Here is a 20,992-nt window from a genome sequence, read left to right as displayed (position 1 = left end):
TTCATCAGTAAGTCTCTACAAAGCTAAAACCACAAATTTGATAGAGTCAAATGTACTACTTTAAAAAAAATTTAATGTGAGACTTCATTGGTGAGTTCAGCTTTTAATACACATTCCTAATTAATTACCTTGAAACGTACAACCTATTGGCATTACCTGTATAACACCATAACATACTGAATACTGGGTTTAACTTTTGATTTGATTGCTGATTATAATTAGTTGATGTATCCAGTGCAATATTGGGTTTGCTATATTTGGCCATAGTATCCCAAGGTTAGGAAGTGATTATTGGAAAGTGTTATTGGATATGTAAGATCAATCAATCTCAAGACATAAACAGCAATGAACGATGGTAAATGCAATTAGTGTAGATGGGTATTTGATGATTTGCGTGGACGCAGGACCTGCTCCTGTGTTTTATGACTCTGAAGGCAAAATCAGGCTCATCTGTGAAATTCTCTTTGTTAGAATATCTGGCCAACGTGTAAGTGCTTGGATGAGGTACAGTGGGATTTTTCGCTCACCAAAAATCAGTACTGCAAGAGGGTAGAAAGAGACAGGGTTACTTAATTTTGTAAATGTCATTCTGATAAGGGAGCTCCCCTGACTTTAATTAATTTGGAAATGAATCCCAGGAGCTTTCTCAAAGAGCAGACTTCTGTCCACCAAAACTGATGAGTGATTATGTAGGTCTGTTGATTGGTTTTATTTTCCTAGAATCCTTTAACTTACTAAATTAAGCCTGGAGTAAAATGCCCCCCGGTCTGTTATTTACTGAAGAGTGACAAGTTTTGTGAAACACTCATCCGCAAAATTACACTTAATGAACAGATTCCATAGTTAACCTTTTTCAAGATCTCAGCTAACACACTACAAGGTCTCAGCCAATACTTTCTACTGAAAGGTACATGGTACATCCTCAGTATTTTCCTCCTCTGCCTTTGAATGGTCTTTGCCATTGTCAGCTGTAGTTTTCTTGTGGTGCTGACAAAATTAGAGAGTACAGCAAGATGTGTCTATTCATGAAGCAGCAGTCTTTATGAATAACGCTATTTCATGCAGTTCAAATGACTTTTTAAAAATGGAATACAGTTTGAGCACCCCTTATCCGAAAATCCAAAACCTAAAAACCACTGAAATCTGAAATTTTGTTTAAGTGCTGACGTGACATCACAAATGGAAAATTCCACAAAGCGCTAGGAGGGTTCCCAGGCAACGTGCAGGCCTCTGCACATGACAGACAGTTCTGAGAAGTGACCTGACATAGTTAATGAATAGAAGTTAAAGCAAAATAGAAAAACTGCATAAAGCGAAAAATAAAGATTTCGATTCTGTATTGCACGAGTGGATTCATCAGCGTCAGAGTGAACATATACTGCTTAATGGTATGCTGTTCATGAAGTGAGCAAAGATCTATCATGACCAACTAAAAGTTGAAGTTAACTGTGAATTCAGCAGGCTGAATGCAGAAATTTAAGAAAAGGCATGGTGTTAAATTTTAATGCTTCTGCTGATTACGATGTAGCAGAGAAACATTTTGATGAGTTTGCCAAGATCGTCGCTGATGAAAATCTACCACCAGTGCAAGTCTATGATGCTGGTTGTTTTTATATCTTACTTAAAACCTTAAAAGAGTAAAATATAAATTCATTATATTGTAGCGTTTTAATTAATACACAGTATCAAAGAAGGAGGCTGAAAGCCTGCCATTGTTTGTTGTTGTTCAACAGCTGATTCATGTATTCTCCCAATGTTGCTGTGCTGCTTTTGTTACCTGGCACACAATATATTTGCATTATATTAATGGTATGTAGTAATCGTTACTGTGTTAAGTACATAGGTGTAATGAACAAGTGTGAGACAAAGACTGCTTACCAATACTCATAAATTCAGTCATAAATTATGGCAATCCCAAGTTATATTCCAAAATATGAAATCCAAAACACTTTTGACCCCAAGCATTTTGGATAATGGGTACTTGACCTGTGTTTATACCTGGGAAGATAGAGGAAACTTGGAAGGTATTTATTTATTTATTTATTTAGAGACACTGTACACCGTATGTTAACAGTCCTTCCACCCAATGAGCCCACGCCACCCAGTTACACCCACATGATCAATTAACCTACTAATGCATAAATCTTTGAGTTGTGGGAGGAAACCAGAGCAGCTGGAGGAAACCCAGACAGTTGTGGGAAGAAGATGCAAACTCCTTGCTAACAGTGGCAGGATTTAAATTCGGATTGGTGACACTGTAAAATATTAAACTAACCGCTACACTACTGTGCCGCCCTTAGGGAAAGCTTGGGATCAATAGATAATGTGGAGGGAGACTTGTAGTCAGGTAACTTGTGGAGGACATTGGGTTGTCTCAAATGGCTCCCATTGATCTGAATTTTTATTCCATTATTCCTAACTCAAACAATTAATGCGCTGAGACTCCTAGATACACAACTGCTCTTTTCTCTTTCCATCTTCTCTGAACAATTGAAGATGAAATGTTTTTCTAAAAATTCCCTAACTTGCCTTCCCACTGGGAAATCTCTGGCAGCTGTATGACTTTCTTTGTCACTGAGTCTCTCCTCTCTGATTCTGTCAATATTTCCACAGTTCCCACTGCCTGCATGACAATGTCCTTGAATTTCTAAATGCATTTTACTCCACTAACTCTTCCTTGTTTCCTTCAAAAACTGTCAATTTCTATCTTTTTGACTGTCTCATGTCTATTCTTTCCTTTCCCATGACAAATCTGTAATCACAAACCTTATCTTATTTGCAAAACATTCTTCCCACCCTGTTACTTGTAAAACTCCCATCCCCTTCTCTCAATTCCTCCGTCTCCGCCGCATCTACTCTCAGAATGAGATTTTTCATTCCAGGACGAAGGAGGTGTCTTCGTTTTTTAAAAAAAAGGGGCTTCCCTTCCTCCACCATCAACTCTGCCCTCAAATGCGTCTCTCCCGTTTCACGCACATCTGCTCTCACCCGATCCTCCCGCCACCCCACTAGGAATAGGGTTCCTCTTGTCCTCACCTACCACCCCACCAGCCTCCGTGTCCAACATATAATTCTCCTTAACTTCCGCCATCTCCAATGGGATCCCACCATCGAGCACATCTTTCCCTCCCCCCCACTTTCTGCGTTCCGCCGGGATCGCTTCCTACACGACTCCCTTGTCCATTCGTTCCCCCCATCCCTTCGCACCGATCTCCCTCCTGGCACTTACCCTTGTAAGCGGAACAAGTACTACACCTGCCCTTACACTTCCTCCCTCATCACCATTCAGCCCCCAGACAGCCCTTCCAAGTGAGGCGACACTTCATCTGTGAGTCTGCTGGTATGATGTACTGTGTCCGGTGCTCCCAGTGTGGCCTTCTATATATTGGTGAGACCCAACGCAGACTGGGAGACTGCTTCGCTGAACACCTACGCTCTGTCCGCCAGAGGAAGCAGGATCTCCCAGTGGCCACACATTTTAATTCCACGTCCCATTCCCATTCTGATATGTCAATCCATGGCCTCCTCTACCTTCGAGATGAAGCCACACTCATGTTGGAGGAACAACACCTTATATTCCTTCTGGGTAGCCTCCAACCTGATGGCAAGAACGTTGACTTCTCTAACTTCCGTTAATGCCTCACCTCCCCTTCTTACCTCATCCCTTATTTATTTATTTATTTATTTATTCATTCATTCATTCTCTTTCTCTCTTTCCCTCTCACAATAACTCCTCGCCTGTTCTCCGTCTTCCTCTAGTGCTCCCCTCCCCCTTTCTTTCTTCCAAGGCCTCCCATCCCATGATACTCCCCCTTCTCCCGCCTTGTATCCCTTTTGCCAATCAACTTTCCAGCCCTTGGCTTCATCCCTCCCCCTCCTGTCTTCTCCTATCATTTTGGATCTCCCCCTCCCCCTCCCACTTTCAGATCTCTTACTATCTCTTTCTTCCGTTAGTCCTGACAAAGGGTCTCGACCCGAAATGTCGACTGTACTTCTTCCTATAGATGCTGCCTGGCCTGCTGCATTCCACCAGCATTTTGTGTGTGATGCTGAGATGGGCTTATTGTATTTGATGTTGTTGCTAAACAAAATAGCGTACAATGGTATTAACTTTCAAAATTAATTACTTTTAACAAGCTTTTTTGTAATTCTTAAACTGTCATGAAAATGCATTTACTTTAAGAAAAGTATAAGCTCTTTCCAAAAGTGTTCAAATGACAAAATCAAGGCTCACTTGTTCAGGTTTTTTTTTGTATTCTGTTTGAGGTCAAAACCTGTTCAAGTAACACATAGCAAGCAGAAGGATTAACGGATATGAACTTTGAGTTTGGAAAAGATTACTGTTGCTGAGCAACTCGGTATTCTCCCTCTCTGTGTTGCAGGGGGCTGTGCAGTATCCTGGAGATGGGTTGGCCCCTGTATAATCTTGGCAGATTCAGGTCACAACAGATTGCCTCTTGTGGACATTGTTTCTCAATGACATGTGTTTTTTCAAAACTGTTTCCATGGCAGAGAGTAAGTGCTGCTGTCACCCAATAAGGCAGTGGTGGAAACCTTTAAAAGGAGTGTTTTGTCAATTTATAAATTATTTATTTGCCAGTGTTCCATTGTTGGTATTGGAAAGGATGTTCTTATTTTTGCCTATGCCGATATTGCTGTAGTGAGTTAATGATGTATATAGAACAATACAGCACAGTAACAGGCCCATTGGCCCAGAGTCTCCATGCAGACCATGATGCCAAATTAAACTAATCCCATCTGTATGCGCATGATCCATATCCCTTCATTCCTTGCATGTACTAAATACCTCTTAAATGTCACCATCGTATCTGCTTCCATCACACACTGCCATCCCCAGCAGTGCATTCCAGGCACTCCCACACTGTGCAAGAAAAAAACACTTTCCTCACGTGTAGCCTTTAAATTTTTCTCCTCTCACCTTAAAGCTATGTTCTCTAGTATTTGACATTTCCACCCTTGGGATAAAAAAGACTCGACCTACCCCGTCTATATCTATAATAATTTTATGAACTTCTATCGGGACTCCTCCCAAACTCTTGCACTCATAGAGAGTCACAGAGCACTACAGCACAGAAATGGGCGCTTTGACCAAATTACTCTCTGCTGAACTGTTATTCTGCCTAATCACTTCAACCTGGACCATTGTCCTCCATTCACGTACTTATCCAAACTTCTCTTCAGTGTTGCAATGAAACCCGCATCCACCATTTCTGCTGGCAGCTCATTCCACACTCGTACCACCCACTGGGTGAAGAAGTTCCACTTCAGGTTCCCCTTAAGTATTTCACCTTTCACCGTTTCATCTATGACCTTTAGTTTCATCCAAATACAGTGGAAAAAGCCTGTTTGCATTAACCTTATCCATACCCTTCATAATTTTGTATACTTCTATCAATCTCTGCTCATTCTCCTACACTCAGTGAATAAGGTCATAACCTACTCAGCATTTTCCTATAAATTCAGGTCCTCAAGTCTCAGCAATATCCTTGTAAACTTTCTTTGTACCTTCAATCTTACTGATATCTTTCCTGTAGAGAGGTGACTAGAACCGCACTCAATGTTCCAGATTTGATCTCCCCAATGTCTTACACAACTTCAGCTTAGCTTCCCAGCTCCTGTACTCATTACTCTGATTTATGAAGACTAATGTCAAAGCTCTCTTTACCATCCTTGAAAATGATGCCACTTTCATGGAATTATTGTTCTGTATTCCCAGATCCCTTTGTTCTACCACATTCTTCATTGCTCTACTATTCACTGTGTATGTCCTACCCTAGTTTGTCTTCCAAACCTCACATTTGCTTGCATTAATTGCCATCTGCCATATTTCAACCCATTTTTCCAGCTGGCCCTAATCCCCCCCCTCAAGCTTTGATAGCCTCCTTTGCTGTCCTTTGTGCTCTAAATCTTTGTGTCATTTGCAAATTTGCTGATCTAGCTTGGGGCACATTATCATCCAGACTGTTGATATAGATGTCAACCACAATGGACCCACTCCCTGTGGCATACCACTAGTCACAGGCTTCCAGTCAGAGAGAGAACTACTCTCTGGCTTTTCCCATAAATCCAATTTCAAATACAGTTTATACTTAATCCTGAATGCCAGTTGACTGAACCATCTTGACCAGCCTCCCATGTGGGACTTTGTCAAAGTCCTTACTAAAATCTATGTAGACAAAATGCCCATTGCCTTTCCTTCATCAACTTTCCTGGTAACCTCTTCAAAAAAAACCTCCTATTAGATTGGTTTTTTGACACCCCTCCAGGGAAAATAATACAGGTTTGTCCACCCTCTCCTTATAAGGCAATTTTCCCTAATGCTGGCAACATCCTGGTGAACCTCCTGCATCTTCTTCAGAGCCTCTGCATTTTTCATGTAATGCAGCAACCAGAACTGCACAACTCTGCAAATATGGCCTAAACAAAGTTATACACAGCTGAAATATGACTTCCTGACTTTTATATCCAAAGCCCTGACTGATGAAGGCTAACAAGCCATTCTCTATTTTTTACCACCTTATCTGCTTGCATTGCCACTTTCAGGGGGCTATGGACCTGCACCACAGCATCACTCTGTAAACCAATGCCCCAAGGGTTCTGCCATTTACTATATATTTCCCCTTACATTTGACCCCCCAAAGTGCAACACCTCACACCTGCCTGAATTAAACTCATTTTTCTGCCCATATCTGTAATTGATCTTAATCCTGCGGTGTTCTTTGACAACTTTGTCCCTATCCATAACTCCACCAATTTTTGTGTCATTTGCAGACTTACTAATCAGCCCATCTGCATTTTTTTTCCACATCACAAACAACAGATTTCCCAGCACTGATTCCCACAGACCTCCAAAGAGAAACACTCCTTTACCACTATCTTCTATGTTCTTTGGCCAAGCCAAGTCACATGGATTCCATGTGTTTAATCCTTTGGATCAGCCTGTCTGGAGGGACTTTCTCAGATGCCTACTAAAGACCATATAGACAACATCCACTTCCCTACTCTCGATAATCATCTTTGTCACCTTTTTTTTTAAAGAAAAAGCAATCAAGACTGTGTAACTTGCCTCACACAAAGCCATGCTGACTGTTCTTAATTAGTCCATGCTTTTCCAAATGCGCGTAAATCCTTTCAGGTAACTTCCTTACACTGTTGTAAAACTCACCAGCCAATCATTTGCTGGATTATCTGAATTGCCCTTCTTGAACATCAAAACAATATTGGTTTCTCTTCAGTCCTCTGGCACCTTGCATCAGTACACTGTATACTTGCAATAAATATCTTGCAACAGAGCTTTGCAATTTCAGCAAAAGTTGAGGCTGAATTTAATTTTGAAAGTAGTTGTCCACAGTTTGGTCATTTATTCTGTGACCAGTGAGGAAGTGGAGTAAACCAGGATGAGGAACCCATTCAGAATCAGCTATTTTTCCCCATAGCAGTGCAATATTAACTGACTGAGTCCTGTATTCTGCAATCCAAGTCCAGTCTACTCACAGATATCATCTTGGAGAATCTTGCTTTCAGTCATACCCCTCTAGCTGTTGGGTCTTGGCATCATAGATCAGGAGGCTAAATGGGTGCTGCACCTTGCCCGGGGGTGGCCTGCAAGCTAGCAGAGGGAAGGAGCACCTTGTACCTCCTTTGGTAGAGATGTATCTCCGTCCTGCCACTCAATGGGGAACTACATTTGACATGAAAGCCAGCAATTGTTGCTTAAAAAATACTTAGAAATTAAAGGTCATTAAGTCCAATGTGCCAACATTATTCTTAATCCCAAACGTCTACACAGTTTCCACATTCCTTTATTTCCTTTTTACATAACTGTTTGTCTAGCTTATTAAATAATGAAATCGTCTCTGCTTCTGTCACTGTCAGACGGATAGATTGATTTCTAGATTGCAAAATTGTCCAGTTTGGAAGGAGGAACAAAAGCATTTTATTTACTGTAAAAGGTGAAAGAACATTGAGCTCAGTGATACAGAGGTATTTGGATATCCTAGTGCATGGTTTGTAAAGGGATACTGTACAAGAACAGTGACGGGTTAAGAAAACTAACAAAATAATATCATTTATTGCTTGCAGAACACAATACAAAACTAGGGAGGTTATGTTTCATTCGTATAGGACATTGGTGAAATTATGTCCTCTCCCTCATGCACTGCAGTGCTCCTTATGACAATTTTTGCCACCCTTCCCCAATCCTAATCCTTAATCGTCTCTCCTACCTTACTTGTATATGTTGTATGTAGGACTATTGAATACCCATATTCCCAGTCCTGGTCCCTGATATGACCACATGGTCAGAATCGCATTGTATCTGTAACTCTCTGAATTAGGAGCAGGATTAAACCTGCTGTATAATATAATGAATTCTCCACTGATATAATTATATCTTCAACACTGCATTCCTGGTCAACACCAGCAATTTTTCACTCTTACTTTTCAAATCTATTTAATTCTACTTTCAATATTTTAAGACTCTACTTTGGCCCCCTTTTGTGAAAAAGAGTTCCAGAGATTTGTGACCTTCTAAGAATAAAAACATGATTTATCCCTGCCTTGGACAAGAATTGAGAAGTGTTCTATTGGCATAAAAATAGTGGAGAGCGGTAAGATGCAAGATAGGAATGATTTGAGCCCAAAATGAAGATCCATTCTTGAAAACGGAGGGCATAGCTGAGGTAGTAAATGAGCAGTTGATGTTTGTCTGTATCAAGGGAAGAAATGTTGCCACACTTAAAAGAAGAGGTTGTTGATTTGGATGAAATTTTGATAAAAAAGAGGCAAAGCTAGTTGTTATGCCAATTGTCTAAATTTTATGCATCCTGGGTTGAAGGGGAAGTTAAAGATAGAAGTTACAAAAATACTTGTCATCTTTCAGGATGAGGCAATTGCAATAATCATTCTTTTTCCAAAGATGGAGCAAGGATAAACCCTGCAAGCACAGACAAATTTAACTTCTGTGGCGGGAAGAAATAGTGAACATTTTGTTTTGATTGAAGGAGGGTAGATATTTATGTTCTACAATGTACTGAATTCTGTTTTTCCTGATTTATATTTATAATCATTTTCAATGACTTGCAAATGGGATGAATCAACTGAAAAGTGAATGGAAATGCAACTGAAGAATTATGTGTATTTATGGTCCTTTTGCATGCAGAAGAAAACAGGACATGATCTCACTGGAAAGTATGCATAAGAGGATTGGCAGTGTCATAAGGGTTTCAAAGGTTACGGGGAGAAGGCAGGAGAATGGGATTGAAAGGTAAAATAAGTCAGCCTTGACTCAATGGGCCAAATGGCCTAATTCTGCTCCTATGTCTTATGGACTCGTGGTCTAATAATTTTGTGACATAATGATAGACCTCGAGTTACACTGATGGAAATGGAAGCATGCAGAAGATTAAGTTTAATGAAGAATTGTTCAACATCAACAACTTTTGGCAGGAAGAGAAAGGACAGGTTAGAAAAGATTCTATTCTAAAAGGGTTACGGGAGAAGAAAACCAGGCTCTACATGTGCATGAATCTTTGAAAGTCGGCGGGGGGGGGGGGGCATGTTAAGAAAGCAATTTTAAGAAATATAAGAATCCATGGTCCTGTTCTTCATAAAGAGAGGCTCAGAGTATAAAAATCACAGATGTTTTGATGAACTTTTATTAAACTTTGAAGTGAAAGCAGAGAATACCTGAAACACCCAAAAGTGCAGGCAGTATCTTTAGAAAGACAAACCGAGTTAATGTTTCAGCTGGAAAACCTTTCGACAGTACTGGGAAAAAGAGAAAACAAGATTGCTTTAAGTTGTCACCGGGGTGTGGGAGGGATGGATAGTGCACAGGAAATATCTGTGACAGGATGAGGTCAGGATAGACTCCATAACAACGTGGCCTCATGCTAGAAAAAGATATTCCTTTTGTTTTATCCATTCCTCTCATCCTCTGTACATTAAAACTAACAACTTGATTTTTTTCTTCCCCGGTTTTAATGTGGGGTCTTCAACCTGAAAAGTTGTTTTTTTCTTGTCACAGGTACTGCCTAATTTGCAGTGTTTCCAGTATTTTCCACTTTGATTTCAGAATTCCAACATATGCAATTTTTTGATTTCCTTTGGTTCAGTTGTGATTAGGGTTATGTTTAAGAATGATACAAAGTGCTCAGAGAGGATGGAATAAAGATTTAATAGATTGCGTCCAGCAATGAGGGACTTATGAAAGATTAGACAAGCTTGGATTCGTCTACGTAAGCACAGAACATAGAAAACCTACAGCACAATACAGGTCCTTCGGCCCACAAAGCTGTTCTGAACATGTCCTTACCTTAGAAATTACCTAGGGTTACCCATAGTCCTCTATTTTTCTCAGCTCCATGTACCTATCCAAAAGTCTCTTAAAGGACCCTATCATATCCGCCTCCACTGCCGTCACCAGCAGCCCATTCCACGCACTCACCGCTCTCTGTGTAAAAAAAAAAAAAAAAAAAAAATTACCCCTGACATCTCCTCTGTACCTACTTCCAAGCACTTTAAAACTGTGCCCTGTCATGCTAGCCATTTCAGCCCTGGGAAAAAGCCTCTGACTATCCACACGATCAATGCCTCTCATCACCTTGTACACCTCTATTAGGTCACCTCTCATCCTCCGTCGCTCCAAGGAGAAAAGGGCGAGTTCACTCAACCTATTCTCATAGGACATGCTCCCCAATCCAGGCAACATCCTTGTAAATCTCCTCTACACCCTTTTTATGGTTTCCACATCCTTCCTGTAGTGAGGCGACCAGAACTGAGAGCACAGTACTCCAAGTGGGGTCTGACCAGGGTCCTATAGAGCTGCAGCATTACCTCTCGGCTCTTAAACTCAATCCTACGATTTATGAAGGTCAATACACCGTATGCCTTCCTAACCACAATGTCAACCTGCACAGCAGCTTTGAGTGTCCTATGGACTCGCACCCCAAGATCCCTCTGATCCTCCACGCTGCCAAGAGTCTTACCATTAATACTATATTCTGCCATCATATTTGACCTATGAAAATTAACCACCTCACACTTATCTGGGTTGAACTCCACCTGCCACTTCTCAGCCCAATTTTGCATCTTATCAATGTCCCACTGTAACCTCTGACAGCCCTCCACACTAGCCACAACACCCCCAACCTTCGTGTCGTCTGCAACTTTACTAACCCATCCCTCTACTTCCTCATCCAGGTCATTTATAATAATCACGAAGAGTAGGGGTCCCAGAACAGATCCCTAAGGCACACCACTGATCACCGACCTCCATGCAGAATATGACCCGTCTACAACCACTCTTTGCTTTCTGTGGGCAAGCCAATTCTGGATCCCATGCCTCTTTATTTTCTCAATAAGACTTGCGTGGGATACCCTATAAAATGCCGTGCTGAAATCTACATACACTACATCTACTGCTCTACCTTCCTCAATGTGTTTAGTTACATCCTCAAAAAATTCAATCAGGTTCATAAAGCATGACCTGCTTTTGATAAAGCCATGCTGAATATTCCTAATCATATTATGCCTCTCCAAATGTTCATAAATCCTGCCTCTCCGGTCCTTCTCCATCAAAATTACCAACCACTGAAGTAAGACTCACTGGTCTATAATTTCCTGGGCTGTCTCTACTCCCTTTCTTGAATAAGGGAACAACATCCACAACCCTTGAATCCTCCAGAACCTCTCCCGTCCCCTCTGTCATCTCCCACAGTAGCCTGGAGTACATCTCGTATGGTCCTGGTGATTTATCCAACCTGATGCTTTCCAAAAGCTCCAGCACATCCTCTTCTTTAATATCTACATTCTCAAGCTTTTCAGTCCACTGAAAGTCATCCCTACAATCGCCAAGATCCTTTTCCTTAGTGAATACTGAAACAAAGTACAGGTTTCCCCTGCCATCCGAAGGTACAGTGTTCCTATGAAATGGCTGGTAAGCTGAAATGGCGTAAAGTGAAGAAGCAATTACCATTTATTTATATGGGAAAATTTTGTGAGCGTTCGCAGACCCAAAAATAACCTACCAAATCATGCCAAATAACACATAAAACCTAAAATAACAGTAACATACAGTAAAAGCAGAAATGATATGATAAATACACAGCCTATATAAAGTAGAAATACTGTCCCACAGTCATTGCCTGAACTGTTCTCCGTAGCGAAAATCCCATGCTAGCGCTCTCGGCAAAAACACGGCGCAAGCGCTCTCCAGTAACCTTTAAGCTATGAAGCTGCCAAACCATACCAAATAACACGTAAAAATACACAGCCTATATAAAGTAGAAATAATGTATGTACAGTGTAGTATCACTTACGGGAATCGGGAAGACAGCGAGCACACTGATGATGGTGTGTTAGACTGAGTCGTCGGAGGATGGGGTGGTGCAGTGGCCTCCACCCTCCTGGCAGCGAACCGATACCGATCCGCGAAGCATGCAGGGGTACAGCGGTAGCCGGGAGGCACAGAGAACATCTTTAAGAAAAAAGCCAAAATAAACAAGCTAATTAATTAGATGCCACCCGGCACATAATTAATTAGCATGTTTATTTCGGCTTTTTTCTTAAAGATGTGCTGTGTGCCTCCTGGCTACCGCTGCATTCTCCGCGAATCGGTATCTGTCCGCGGCCTGGGGGTTGGGGTGGTGGGACACGGGGTGTCATCTCGTCGTCGTCTGTTTCCATTAGAGCAGGCAGGTCATCTTCTTCTATCTCTGCCTGCCTTGATGTCGAAGGTCGAGGTTCGTCGTCTGCTGTGACTGATGTGGAAGGCTTGAAAAACGACAGTATTGCTTGACTACTGAGCCTCGCGCATTTTTCTATCATACAGTTCTTTGTAAGGACTCAAACCATCTTGCAAATATGCCCTAAACCGATGTACCCTTTCAAAATTAAAGTCATACTTTATCATTACTCATTCAGTTTCGATTGTTATCCTTTCCTCTTCCAATTGCATCAGTTCTTGGTCATGGGATGCCAAAACCTCTTCAACGTCATCTTCGTCAACTTCCACAAGCCAAACTCACTTTGTCCTTACTTCATTCACCACGATCAAAACGCTTAACTATGTCTAGTTTTGCACTAAGTGTAACACCCTTACGAGCTTTTTCAGGCTTTTCCTATACCTTAGAACTCATCTTGCAAACGGCTGCTCACAGGCACGTGTTTGAGCAATGCCAGTGAGAATGCCGTTCCGAATCCGGGGGAGAGCGGCTGCTCAGGGCACGCGCTGCTTTTTTCGTGCGCTGCCATTTTTTGTAACAGTGAAAACACCTTCTGTTAGTGAAAACAGGGAACTAATGTAGGTCTTTTGTAACAGTGAGGTTTGGTAAAGCAAACGTTCGAAAAGCAGGGGACAAGTGTATTCATTAAGTACCCCTGCTCTTTCCTCTGGTTCCATATACACTGTTCCACTGTCACACTTGATTGGTCCAATTCTCTCACGTCTTATCCTCTTGTTCTTCATATACTTGTAGAATGCCTTGGGGTTTTCCTTAATCCTGTCTGCCAAGACCTTCGCATGGCCCCTTTGGCCCTCCTAATTTCATTCTTAAACTCCTTCCTGCTAGCCTTATAATCTTCTAGATCTCTATCATTAACTAGTTTTGAACCTTTCGGAAGCTCTCCTTTCCTTCTTGACTAGATCTACAACAGCCTTTGTACACCACGGTTCCTGTATCCTATCATCCTTTCCCTGTCTCATTGGAATGTACCTATGCAGAATCCTACGCAAGTATCCCCTGAACATTTGCCACATTTCTTCCGTACTTTTCCCTGAGAATATCTGTTCCCAATTTATGCTTCCAAGTTCCTGCCTGATAGCCTGATATTTCTCCTTACTCCAATTAAACACTTTCCTAACTTATCTGTTTCTATCCCTCTCCAATACTATGGTAAAGGAGATAGAATTATGATCACCTTCTCCAAAATACTCTCCCACTGAGAGATCTGACACCTGACCAGGTTCATTTCCCAGTACCAGATCAAGCACAGCCTCTCCTCTTGTAGGCTTATCTACATATTGTGTCAAGAAACTTTCCTGAACACACTTAACAAATTCTACCCCATCTAAACCCCTCACTCTAGGGAGATGCCAGTCGATATTTGGGAAATTAAAATCTCCCACCAAAACAACCCTGTTATTATTACACCTTTCTAGAATCTGTCTCCCCGTCTGCTCCTTGATGTCCCTGTTACTATTGGGTGGTCTATATAAAACACCCAGTAGAGTTATTGAACCCTCCCTGTTCCTAACTTCCACCCACAGGCCTCTGTAGACAATCCCTCCATAACTTTCTCCTTTTCTGCAGCCGCAACACTATCTCTGATCAACAGTGTAATGCCCCCACCTCTTTTGCCTCCCTCCCTGTCCTTTCTGAAACATCTAAAGCCTGGCACTTGAAGTAACCATTCCTGCCCTGAGCCATCTAAGTCTCTGTAATGGCCACAACATCATAGTTCCAAGTATGGATCCACGCTCTAAGCTCATCCGCTTTGTTCGTAATATTCCTTGCATTAAAATAGACACATCTCAAACCATCAGTCTGAGTGTGTCCCTTCTCTATCACCTGCCTATCCTCTCCCTCACACTGTCTTCAAGCTTTCTCCATTTGTTAGCCAACCGCCTCTTCCTCCGTCACTTCAGTTTGGTTCCCATCCCCCCCCGCAATTCTAGTTTAAACTCTCCCCAATAGCCTTTGCAAACCTCCCCGCCAGGATATTGGTCCCCTTGGGATTCAAGTGCAACCGGTCCTTTTTGTACAGGTCACACCTGCCCCAAAAGAGTTCCCAATGATCCAGAAATCTGAATCCCTGCCCTCTGCTCCAATCCCTCAGCCACCTCATTCTATTCCTATACTCACTGTCATGTGGCACAGGCAGTAATCCTGAGATGACTACCTTTTGAGGTCCTGCTTCTCAACTTCTTTCCCCTCTCCCTGTGGTCTGTTTTCAGGAGCTCCTCCCTTTTCCTACCTTTGTCGCTGGTGCCAATATGTACCACGACCTCTGACTGTTCTCCTTCCCACTTCAAGATATCGTGGACGTGATCAGAAACATCCCGGACCCTGGCACCTGGGAGGCAAACGACCATCCCCGTTTCTTTCCTGCATCCACAGAATCGCCTATCTGACCCCGTAACTATAGAGTCCACTATCACTGCTGCTATCCTCTTCCTTTCCCTACCCTTCTGAGCCACAGGGCCAGACTCTGTGCCAGAGGCATGGCCACTGTTGCTTCCCCCAGGTAGGCCGTCTCGCCCAACAGTACTCAAGCAGGAGTACTTATTGTTAATGGGGACAGCCACTGGGGTACTCTCTAGTATCTGCCTCTTGCCCTTCCCTCTCCTGACTGTTACCCACTTATCTGTCTCCCGGTACCCTGGTGTGACTACCTGCCTGTAGCTCCTCTCTATCACCTCCTCACTCTCCCTGACCAGACAAAGGTCATCGAACTGCATCTCCAGTTCCCTAACCTGGTCCCTAAGGAACTACAGCTCAAAGCACCTGGCGCATATGTGGCCGTCCAGGAGGCTGGGAGTAAAGTGGAGGATGCTAAAAAAAATTCGATAGGAGTATTCAAAATATTGATGAAACCTTGACAAAATAGATAGAAGGAACATATTCACATTGGTAAAAGAGTTTAGAACATGAGGACTCAGATTTAAAAGTACTTGAAAACAAGCTAAAGACAATATGAAGAAAGGCTTATCTGAAGCTAGCAAGTGTCCAACATCTGGAATGCATTGGCTGCCAGCATGGAGAAAGGAAGTTCAGTCAAAAGGGAAACATCAGTACTTGAAAACGTGGAAAAGAAATCAGGGATGCTGGGCAAGTTTGGGGATGAGACTACCTGCATTGCTGTTGTAGTGATCCAACATTGCCTTGAATTGCCAAGGGGTTTCCTCTTCCCTTGTTCTCATTCCATAAGGTCTATTGTATATCTCTGTGATAGTCTGATTTTGCTTGAATTCACTTGGAATAATACCTTAAGCCTCTTGTGTTTTATTTTTTTTCACCTATGTCGTGTGATTGGTGATGTTCACGCTTGGCCTTCTCTCAAAACCCTGGTGTTACTACTTTCAGAAAGATTACTTTCATGCTGTTACAAAGGGATGAATTGAGATAGTGCCAAGAAGCCTGTTGAATCTGCCTCAGTATTATGAAATATTGCAGGTCTTTCTAGGTTATTGAGGTGGGCCATGTACAGTTTTGTGAACCTCTATCTTTTGGGGGTAGAGAAAAACGTGGAGTTTTTACCACAAATTCCTTATCAAGCTCCATAAAAGTTTGCTTGATATGCTGTTGAGCCGCCACCAATTGGTTTCTTTTGTAAACCAAAGAATGCTCTTTCATCTGTTCATGCCATGACTCCATCTATAGACTTTATTCTCCTGTTAATAATATATGAGCAGATAACAGCATTCCAGACTACTTTATTGCAAACAGATCTGTGTTTCTCTCATGCAGTATATAATGGGAGGAAGGTTATACATGTTTAAAGAAATGCAGAATTTCTAGCAGCATAGAATAGCTGATAAGTGGAACAACAGGACATTATTATTAAAGTAATCATTTCCTGTCTAGAAACCCACTAACTTGGTCAACAGTCAGGTGGGAAATCTTGCAGAATAAAGTTGTGCTTGGACATTACGCAGTGATAGTCTGGCAATTGGAAAATATGGTGGCTTGATGATGCAGCTGTGTACATACATTTATTGATGCTTCTGGACACATCTTCAGTGATGTTCCTGGAATCATCGGGTGTTTCGGGTCTTTCAACATCATACACCCTCCTCCAGGTGATCAGACCCCAGCTTGTGTCCAGATGTCTAGCTACTTATGACTCCATGGCTCCCCTCTTTTGAGCCACAGCCATCTTGAGGCCCTCTCTGCTGCATCGGTGGTACTGCGGATGGCTCTCCTCTTCCTCTCTGGATGTTGGCACTTGAGAGAGAGGTGGGACCAGAAGAAATCTTGGAATAGTGAGCACAGAGGCATCAGGGAAGTGGAAAGGCAGAGATCGTACATGTGGTGAGGCAGTGGGGCATAATAATAGGAGATGCCCCTTAAGTGAAAAGAGCTTGACGCACAGTTACCCCTGGATTCAGATCCTCTAACTCCTGGCAGCTGCTGGTTTCCTGAGTCCTGCTTTAGTTAAGCTCATATGGCTACCAAAGTATGATGAGCTGATACTGAGGCTTTGGGCCTACTCTGGGCTGCTTTGGGGTTCAGATCTAAGGACTCATTTTGTTTTGGAATGTTGTTGCTTGCTTCTATTGTTTACATGATTTGTGTTTATTTGTCTGTGCAGTGGGGGTTGGTCTTTATTGTTTTTTTAAATTGGGTTCTTTTGGGTTTCTTGCTTTGTGGCTGCCTGTAAGCAAACAAATCTCAAGGTTGTATAGTTTATACATTCTTTGATAATAAATGTACTTTGAAAATCTGAACAACAGAGGACAAATGCAGGCATTCCATAGTACAACACATCATGTATGTGCCCCCGCATACACCACAGTTGCAGCTAAAGTAGGAATGCCCATAATGGTTTGCAGTTCAGTATTATAAATGTGCCAAGTTAACCACTTCCTTCCTCTGGATCCTACCTCACTCCCAGGAAATCACATTGTGTTCATAGTATTTTAAATGATATTGTATGTTTGCACTTGTCCAAAGTACATGACAAGAGACCACAGATGCTAAATCTGGAGCAAAAACAAATTGCTGGAGGAACTCAATAGGTCCAGCAGAGAAGGAATTGTTAAATATTAACAATGTATGGGGGCAAATAGATGTTTTTTAACCTGATATATATTGTGTAGTGCTGATCCCTGTTGTTTGCAGCCGTTCATTATGTGATGCATATCCATACTTGAGTTCATATATCTTGTAAATTCATGGTTTCACGGGACTTCACATGCCAAACCTCTGGTTCACAACTGCTTAGTGTACAGGGTACTTCTCAACTTTAGATTAGGCATATGACTGCCCAGAACTGACAGATACGTGTACTTTAAGGCTACGTCCACACTACGTCGGATAATTTTGAAAACGCTGGTTTCGAATGAAAACGATAGGTGTCCACACTAAGCGTTTTTCAAAATATCTGTGTCCACATTAGACGGATATTTGGGTGAATCTCCTCCTAGTGGGCATGAGGAGGACACAGAAAACAAGCGAAGAGGAAACGATATACTTGGTGCGCGTTTGTCCAGTTACAGAGTAGAAAAGCTTAAAAGGAATTGCACTTGGCTCTCGCGCAGGAGGACTTAAAAATAAAAAAAAACAAAAACTGGAGCATATGGACACAACTGACAGGGAGCTCACGGACAGTATGACTAGGCTGACGACAAACATTGAAAAACTGACTAACTCTGTTGCATTAATAAAGCACCTTGTTAAATGTATAAAACATGTCTGCATCAGTGTTATCTTGTATTTCCATACAATGTTACATCAGGCTGTTACATATCTATTGTCAGAGAAGTACTTGCATAAATAGGTAAACCACCTTCATACAAGCAAGGACAGAAAACAGGGCAAAGTGAGTATACTTATTTATTCAGTAAGCTATGGGTCAAAGTATTTGGTGAGTATATTTCTAACTCTTCTGGCTTCAGTCTCGTTGCCATCTGTTCTGAAATTGTTAGGTTACGTGGGGGGTTGTGTTCAAGAAAACAACGAAATGCCGCACTGCGGCAATCTGTTCCGGCACGTCATGACAGCGTTTTTAAATAGTCAAAAAAGCTCACTTTACAATTTAACTGTCACTCCGTTCACACCGACTGTGCGTTATAACAGCCATACGGCAGTGCTTGCACAGTACCAAGCAGAAGCAGAAAAAGCATTGTTGTGGTGTTGTTATGACAGCGTTTTTAAATCTCTCCGTTTACCCCGTACACACTACAACAGATATTAGGCGTTTTCAGATTTATTCACTCTGGAGACCGTTTCTGAAAATCTCCATTTTCGGGGATTAAAAACGTCGCTTTAGTGTGGACGGAGGGTCAAAACGAAGAGAAAAGGCTTCGTTTTCAAAATTATCTGGCGTAGTGTGGATGTAGCCTAAGATACATATTAGCACAGACACAAGGCACCCTATGTCATGTTATGTAACGGGATTGAGAAAATATTTTTGGTTGCGTTGGTGGCAGATCAGGCAACTCTGATCTGTGAGTAGTACATTAACTAATATTGCAGTACTAGCTGGCAATGAGCTACACTGTAAACACTGAATACCCCTATCGCTGTTTGAATTGTAAACTGCCAATGCAGATGACCCATCTACTGTTGAAACTGGAAGTTTTTAATTGATGTGTCTTTTGATTTAGCACTTGCTTGTGCTCAGTTGAAATAAATGAGACAAAAGTAAAACAATTTGTAGCACCTAAAGATGATTCAATCTGCCACATCATTGCCCGGTTAACAAAGATGAGAATGTACTATAAGCATTGTTCAGGCTAGAAGTAAGAAAAAACACTAATATTATTATACTTCTATAAATTGTGATTGGGCTACATGAGAAATGCTTTTAAGTACTTTATTGTGCTGATTTCCTTTCTAAGTTTGAGTTTTGCTCTTCCACAATCCACTCTTTCTTTTTCCTTAATTGTCCATGCTTTCCAATAAATTGGATCCAACTTCCACTCTATTAAATGCAACTATAGCCAGTGTTGCTACAAATACCATTATAGCCTAGAAAGGTAGGGTTATATTTCTTTAAGTTGCCCAGGGAATCCTTTTTCCATCTTTTAAAAAGTTGAAGATCCTGAAAGAACGAATTAAAAAGTGTTTGAGCAGATAATCCAATTAACTAACAAAAAAACAGAAAGATAACTGAAATCACAGTCATCTTAGGGCATGAGTAACTTTGTAAAGGTAATATTCTTGAGAAAATATTCACTTCTAGCAACAATTAGGATGGTAAGATATTGATTTCCATATTGTATCTTTAAATAGTATTCAGTTTATAAGACAAGACTGTAATAAGTAGTAATACTTTTTCATTGCAGATAAAGGACTATGAAAAGTTGGACTCTGAAGAAGATCGTTTATGTAGAAGTCGACAAATCTATGATAAATATATAATGAAAGAATTGTTGTCCTGTTCACATGTAAGTTTACTTCTATATTGAAATAATTGTTTTGTAAACTTCATTTTACATCTGCAAGGAGATTATGTTTGCATTACATACAGTGGCCACTATATTAGGTTCATCTGTGCACATGTTCGTTAATGCAAATATCTAGTCAGCCAGTCATATGGCAGCAACTCAGTGCATACAAGCAAGCAGACAAAAGGTTTAGTTGTTGTTCAGACCAAACATCAGAGTGGGGAAGAAATGTGATCTAAGTGACTTTGACTGTGGAATGATTGTTGGTGCCAGATGGGATGGTTTGAGTTTATCAGAAACTGCTGATTTCCTGGGATTTTCACACACAACAGCCTCTAGAGTTTACAGAAAAAAACAAAAATAATAGATGCAGTAAGCAGCAGTTCTGTGGTGAAAGCCCCTTGCGAATGATAGAAGTCAGAGGAGAATGCCAGGCTGGTTCAAGCTGCCAGGAAGGGGACCATGCGTTCTCACAGTGGTGTGCAGAAGAGCATTTGTGAATACACAATGCGTCGAACCTTGAAGTGGATAGGCTACAGCAGCAGAAAATCACAAACACCAAGATCCACATCTGGAGAATTTTAGCTTTGCTATGAAAGTATGATCATTTTCACCATTCCAGACCTTATTTGTTCCAACATTCTAGATCAATAGTCAGTCACATTTACAAAAACAAGGGACCTGTTGTTTTATCAAAGGATGAAATTTGTTAGACTATATTTGAAATATTGTTTAAATTTGTTAGAATGCGCTTAACGGTGGAGAAAAAAGTTGATGCCAAAGTGATGTGTTGATTCACCAAATATTACCAGAATTGAGAGTCTTGAGAAGTTAAAAATTTATCCATGTTAATGGAAA

The 20,992-nt window shown here is 41.4% G+C and overlaps 1 protein-coding gene across 1 annotated transcript in view; it reads left to right on the top strand.

Moving 5' to 3' along the window:
- Positions 1–20,992, top strand: part of grk3 (G protein-coupled receptor kinase 3) — a 293,230-nt gene that overhangs the window by 134,917 nt on the left and 137,321 nt on the right. Inside the window, exon 4 of the mRNA XM_063034576.1 lies at positions 20,033–20,134. Within this exon, the coding sequence (XP_062890646.1) occupies positions 20,033–20,134 (102 nt within the window). The remainder of the gene's footprint in view (positions 1–20,032; positions 20,135–20,992) is intronic.

Source organism: Mobula hypostoma, chromosome 27, assembly GCF_963921235.1.
Source record: "Mobula hypostoma chromosome 27, sMobHyp1.1, whole genome shotgun sequence".
Lineage (NCBI taxonomy): Eukaryota > Metazoa > Chordata > Chondrichthyes > Myliobatiformes > Myliobatidae > Mobula > Mobula hypostoma.
This window is presented reverse-complemented; position numbering and strand designations above follow the sequence as displayed.